The sequence below is a fragment of the Hemibagrus wyckioides genome, linkage group LG28 (assembly GCF_019097595.1).
Source record: "Hemibagrus wyckioides isolate EC202008001 linkage group LG28, SWU_Hwy_1.0, whole genome shotgun sequence".
NCBI lineage: Eukaryota > Metazoa > Chordata > Actinopteri > Siluriformes > Bagridae > Hemibagrus > Hemibagrus wyckioides.
Genome location: NC_080737.1, coordinates 17344524 through 17352023, shown reverse-complemented (window position 1 = coordinate 17352023; position 7500 = coordinate 17344524). Strand labels below are relative to the sequence as shown.

Sequence of the window (7500 nt, the reverse complement as noted above, 5' to 3'; positions counted from 1 at the left end):
CACACACCTTCAACACACACCTGCATCATCACACACCTTCAACACACACCTGCTTCATCACACACCTTCATCATCACACACCTGCTTCATCACACACCTGCATCATCACACACCTGCTTCATCATCACACACCTTCAACACACACCTGCATCATCACACACCTGCTTCATCATCACACACCTTCAACACACACCTGCATCATCACACACCTTCATCACACACCTGCATCATCACACACCTGCATCATCACACACCTTCATCACACACCTGCATCATCACACACCTTCATCACACACCTGCATCATCATCACACACCTGCATCATCACACACCTGCATCATCACACACCTGCATCATCACACACCTGCATCATCACACACCTTCATCACACACCTGCATCATCACACACCTGCATCATCACACACCTTCATCACACACCTTCATCACACACCTGCATCATCACACACCTTCATCACACACCTTCATCACACACCTGCATCATCATCACACACCATCATCACACACCTGCATCATCACACACCTTCATCACACACCTGCATCATCACACACCTTCATCACACACCTGCATCATCATCACACACCATCATCACACACCTTCATCACACACCTTCATCACACACCTGCATCATCACACACCTTCATCACACACCATCATCACACACCTTCATCACACACCATCATCACACACCTGCATCATCACACACCTTCATCACACACCTGCATCATCATCACACACCATCATCACACACCTTCATCACACACCTTCATCACACACCTTCATCACACACCTGCTTCATCACACACCTTCATCACACACCTGCATCATCACACACCTTCATCACACACCTGCATCATCATCACACACCTTCATCACACACCTGCATCATCATCACACACCATCATCACACACCTTCATCACACACCTGCTTCATCATCACACACCTGCTTCATCATCACACACTTGCATCATCATCATCATCATCGTCACACACCATCACACACCTTCATCACACACCTGCATCATCATCACACACCTTCATCACACACCTGCTTCATCATCACATGCCTACTTCATCACACACCTGCATCATCATCACACACCTGCATCATCACACACCTTCATCACACACCTGCTTCATCACACACCTGCATCATCACACACCTTCATCACACACCTGCATCATCATCACACACCTGCTTCATCATCACACACCTGCTTCATCATCACACACCTTCATCACACACCTTCATCACACACCTGCTTCATCATCACACACCTGCATCACACACCTGCATCATCATCACACACCTGCATCATCATCACACACCTGCTTCATCATCACACACCTGCATCATCACACACCTTCATCACACACCTGCTTCATCACACACCTGCATCATCATCACACACCTGCTTCATCATCACACACCTGCTTCATCATCACACACCTTCATCACACACCTTCATCACACACCTGCTTCATCATCACATGCCTACTTCATCACACACCTTCAACACACACCTGCTTCATCATCACACACCTGCATCACACACCTGCATCATCATCACACACCTGCTTCATCATCACACACCTTCATCACACACCTGCTTCATCATCACACACCTGCTTCATCATCACACACCTGCATCATCACACACCTTCATCACACACCTGCATCATCATCACACACCTGCATCATCATCACACACCTGCTTCATCATCACACACCTTCATCACACACCTGCTTCATCATCACATGCCTACTTCATCACACACCTTCAACACACACCTGCTTCATCATCACACACCTTCATCACACACCTGCATCATCACACACCTACTTCATCACACACCTTCATCACACACCTGCATCATCATCACACACCTGCATCATCATCACACACCTGTTTCATCATCACACACCTGCATCATTACACACCTTCATCACACACCTGCATCATCACACACCTACTTCATCACACACCTGCATCATCATCACACACCTTCATCACACACCTGCTTCATCATCACACACCTGCATCACACACCTGCTTCATCATCACACACCTTCATCACACACCTGCTTCATCATCACACACCTGCATCATCATCACACACCTGCATCACACACCTGCTTCATCATCACACACCTTCATCACACACCTGCATCATCATCACACACCTTCATCACACACCTGCTTCATCATCACACACCTGCATCATCATCACACACCTGCATCATCATCACACACCTTCATCACACACCTGCTTCATCATCACACACCTGCATCATCATCACACACCTGCATCACACACCTGCTTCATCATCACACACCTTCATCACACACCTGCATCATCATCACACACCTTCATCACACACCTGCTTCATCATCACACACCTGCATCATCACACACCTTCATCACACACCTGCTTCATCATCACCTGCTTCATCATCACATCAAAACTTCATCATCGCTTCATCTCCAGATTATTGCCCATCATTATTAAAAGCACAGGAGCAACTTCATTTAACTACTGTCTCTCTCCTCACCTGTCTCACTCTTTGAGTCTCACTCAACTAGCGCCCCTCTCCTCACCTGTCTCACTCTACCTCTCTCCATTTAACTAGCGTCTCTCTCCTCACGTGTCTCACTCTTTCAATGTGTCTCACTCTACCCCTCTCCATTTAACTAGTGTCTCTCTCCTCACCTGTCTCACTCTTTCTTTGTGTCTCACTCTTCTTCTTCTTCTTTTTCTTCTTCTTTCGGCTTTTTCCTTCAGGGGTGGTCACAGCGAATCATCTCTATCCACCTATTGCTCTCTTCTGCATCCTCAACACTTGCACCCACTACAGTGAGGGAAAAAATGATTTGATCCCCTGCTGATTTTGTACGTTTGCCCATTGACAAAGAAATGATCAGTCTGTAATTTTAATGGTAGGTTTATCTGAACAGTGAGAGACAGAATAACAACAAAAAAAAAATCCAGAAAAACACATTTCAGAAAAGTTCTACATTGATTTGCATTTTAATGAGTGAAATAAGTATTTGATCCCCTATCAATCAGAAAGATTTCTGGCTCCCAGGTGTCTTTTATACAGGTAAGGAGCTGAGATTACAGTAGGAGCACTCTCGGGGAGTGCTCTTAATCTCAGCTCATTAACTGTATGAAAGACACCTGTCCACAGAAGGAAGCAATCAATCAGATTCCAAACTCTCCATCATGGCCAAGACCAAAGAGCTGTCCATGGATGTCAGGGACAAGATTGTAGACCTACACAAGGCTGGAATGAGCTACAAGACCATCGCCAAGCAGCTTGGTGAGAAGGTGACAACAGTTGGTGTGATTATTCCCAAATGGAAGAAACACAAAATGACTGTCAATCTTCCTCGGTCTGGGGCTCCATGCAAGATCTCACCTCATGGAGTTTCAATGATCATAAGAACGGCGAGGAATCATCCCAGAATTACACTGGATGATTTTGTCAATGATCCCAAGGCAGCTGGGACCATAGTCACCAAGAAAACAATTGGTAACACACTACGCTGTGAAAGACTGAAATCCAGTAGCACCCGCAAGGTCCCCCTGCTAAAGAAAGCACATGTACAGGCTCATCTGAAGTCAGTGAACATCTGAATGATTCAGAGGAGAACTGGGTGAAAGTGTTGTCGTCAAATGAGACCAAAATCCAGCTCTTTGGCATCAACTCAACTCGCCGTGTTTGGAGGAGGAGGAATGCTGCCTATGACTCCAAGTACACCATCCCCAGGTGACAGGACAATTGCACCACATCAAAGGAACGATGGACGGGGCCATGTACCGTTAAATCTTGGGTGAGAATCTCCTTCCCTCAGCCAGGGCATTGAAAATGGGTCGTGGATGGATATTCCAGCCTGACAATGACCCAAAACACACGGCCAAGGCAACAAAGGAGTGGTTCAAAAATAAGCACATTAAGGTCCTGTAGTGGCCTAGCCAGTCTCCAGACCCTAGTCCCATAGAAAATCTGTGGAGGGAGCTGAAGGGTCAGCCACAAACTTTAATGACTTGGAGAGGATCTGCAAAGAGGAGTGGGCCCGAATTCCTTGAGATGTGAGATGTGTGCAAACCTGGTGGCCAACTACAAGAAATGTCTGACGTCTGTGATTGCCAACAAGGGTTTGCCACCAAGTACTAAGTCATGTTTTGCAAAGGGGTCAAATACTTATTTCACTCAATAAAACGCAAATCAATGTAGAACTTTTCTGAAATGTGTTTTTCTGGATTTTTGTTGTTATTCTGTCTCTCACTGTTCAGATAAATCTACCATTAAAATTACAGACTGATCATTTCTTTGTCAGTGGGCAAACGTACAAAATCAGCAGGGGATCAAATCATTTTTTCCCTCACTGTAGCTTCATATCCTCATTTATTCCATCCATATACCTCCTCTTTGGCCTTCCTCTTTGCCTCCAGCCTGGCAGCTCCATGTCCAACATTCTCCTACCAATATACTCACTCTCCCTCCTCTGAATATGAGCCGTCCCTCTGATGTACTCGTTCCTAATCCTGTCCAACCGTGTCCCTCCCAAAAAGAACCTCAACATCTTCAGCTCTGCTACCTCCAGCTCTGACTCCTGACCTGTCTATTTTTCTATCACACAGAACTCCCGACACCTTTCTCCACCCATTCCAACCTGCCTGCACTCGCTTCTTTACCTCTTTCCCACACTCTCCATTACTCTGGACTGTTGACCCCAAGTACTTAAACTCCTGTACCTTCATCACCTCTTCACCCTCCTTCTCTCTCTCTCTGTCTCCTCTGGACGTCTCAGACTTTCTTTCTGTCTCCTTCTTTCTACCTGTCTCACTCTACCTGTCTCCATTTCTGTCTGTCTCTCTCTCTCCCTTTCTTTGTCTCTCTCTCTCTCTCTCTCTGCCTCCCTTTCTTTTTCTCTTCCTATCCCCTTTCTTTCCGCTCTATCTATCTATCTATCTATCTATCTATCTATCTATCTATCTATCTATCACCCTCCCGTCCACCCCCAATCCTTCCCACCCTGCCTCTCTCTCGCTCGCTTTCTCTTTCTCTCTGTGTGTCTCTCTCCTGCCATCCCTCCCTCCCTCCCTATCTCTCTCTCTCTCTGCCACCCCCCACCCCCTTTTCCCTCTCTCTCTCTGAGTTATTTGCTCATGTTATAAATTAATAGTAACAACAGATTCCTCTTTAACGAGCTCCGGTCTTAATTAACACCAAAATCTAAATGAGCTCTAATTATTCTCCCCGTGACGAGCAGAGATACGAAAACAATCATCATTCGACACCCGACCTAACCCCGCCCCTTTCGAACCTCCCTCCTCCCTTCACTCGTTGTCCTTACTCTTAAGACAATGTTCCTCTTAAATAGCCTCATTTCAGGTTTGTCTAATTGCTAATGACCTGCAGTAAAAGATTCATTAAGTGAAGGTGAGATAATCGAGCTTCAGTTTGGAGGGGAAAAGGGAAGTTGATGGAGCGGTTATAGAGGAGAGACACTCTGTCGATATCTCTCGCCCATTCCGTATCTAAAGAGAGATTGTAACCTTGTAAACTTATTGAATGATGATGTCCAGGGTTTAATTACAGGTCAGCGTGAGTCACCTGAACGCGTCTGACGTCCACTCTTTCATAAAGCTTTACACCCGACACAGTGCTCATAAAAGTACAAATCAGGATGAATTCGCTCACCTTGGTCATTGGCCATCTTGTCCGGATGTTCCACTGCAGGGAAATGAAACAAAAAGACAAAATCAATGAAGCAAAAGCAGACTATAATTTAACTCTGCTCTGTAAAGTGAGTTATTGTCACCTGAGACTAAATTAACCGTGACAGTGGGACTGTGAGGCGAAAAAAGAACAGAGAAGGAGTTCACTTCTCTGCGCACTTCACCGACACTTCCAAGAGCTTCACTGTCATGATCGATTAAATCAGAATAATAATGTTGACAGAAATACCGACGCTCAGGCACGGGAACGACAGAAACACCGAAAAAACAACAAAATTAGATTAAAAAAAAATTAAGTCTAACATTCCAGTTAAAACCAGTGCTTTATCTGTCTGTCTGTCTGTCTGTCTGTCTGTCTATCTATCTATCTATCTATCTATCTATCTATCTATCTATCTATCTATCTATCTATCTATCTATCTATCTATCTGTCTGTCTGTCTGTCTGTCTATCTAATTATTTAAATTAGTTTTTTGTCCCATTTTTCAGACATTGTAGGTTTAATGACTGTTCACAGAAACTAAATCAAAACTAAAAAATATTATTTTAGAAAAAAAAAAGAAAAGAAAATCATAAGCCATGAATTATTTTCCATGTTTAGATCCTATTGCTAATATAATACAACAGTAACAGTAAAATTATTATAGAATATATATTTTATATTATTATATGAGTGTACTATTATGCTGTATCAGCTATTATGCTATCAGTAAAAACCCTAAGAAAATAAGCTACAAAAAAAGAATTATAATATATATATATATATATATATATATATATATATATATCATTGAATTAAAAAATAAATCGATACATTTATCTAATCAGCATTAAAAAGGTTTATAAAAATATTATACTACTGTAATACTATAATAATAATATAAATTAATAAGGTTATATTACAGAAATGTACTGAACTCAAAAAAAATTAAATTATACAATTTAATATAATTGAACTTAAAAAAGAGTTAAATTATATAATTTAATATAATTATATTAATTATATTGAATTAAATAATTATAAATTATTTAATAAATTATAAATTAAGGAATAATCATAACAGTGAAAGTTTATGGCTGTATTTTGGAGAGCCACACCCACTTTCCACAAAGAGAGTGCACTTGGATGTGGTGATTATTACGACACTGACGTCTTGCCGGTTGACGTCATTATCGTATATAAACACATATGATGTCATCATGTAGTATATAAACACAGACTCTTCCTGAAACGCTGTAAAGGTCATTAATGATTCCTGTTCAACAAGAAGTGACGCTTTCCACCGTCCTGTGTAATGATAAACCTGTTTAACAAACCCAGACAGCAAACTAGGAAGACCTGAACAAACCCCTGAGGACCCCTACAGACACACACACACACACACACAGCTTTGAGACACCAGATGCTAGAGATCACATTAATTAAGCTTTCCTGTGTGTGTGTGTGTGTGTGTGTGTGTGTGAGACTGTCATTAACCCTTCCTGATGAAGACGGATGACAGATCCAGTGAACTCAGCAGTTTCTCATTAAACTATACAGTATGAGGACGCTGCTGTGGTTCGATGCGAATGTGACTCCTCAGACGTGAGCAGCGACGTGTGTGTGTGTTCCAGGAGGAATAAAACACTTTTTAGTGCTGAAACGGTTCACTTACTCCATAGCAATTTGCAGGAGATTAAAAAAAAATGAATAAAAGAACATCATGTCCATTTGCATTTTTGTCCGTTTATG

General features: G+C 42.7%; 1 protein-coding gene across 4 annotated transcripts in view; it reads right to left on the bottom strand.

Annotated features, from left to right (window-relative positions):
- dcc (DCC netrin 1 receptor) overlaps window positions 1-7500 on the bottom strand; it is a 258746-nt gene that overhangs the window by 37066 nt on the left and 214180 nt on the right. For all 4 annotated transcript variants that reach the window (XM_058383550.1, XM_058383551.1, XM_058383552.1 and 1 more), the window contains exon 21: window positions 5731-5763. In XM_058383550.1, coding sequence (XP_058239533.1) covers window positions 5731-5763 — 33 coding nt within the window. The remainder of the gene's footprint in view (window positions 1-5730; window positions 5764-7500) is intronic.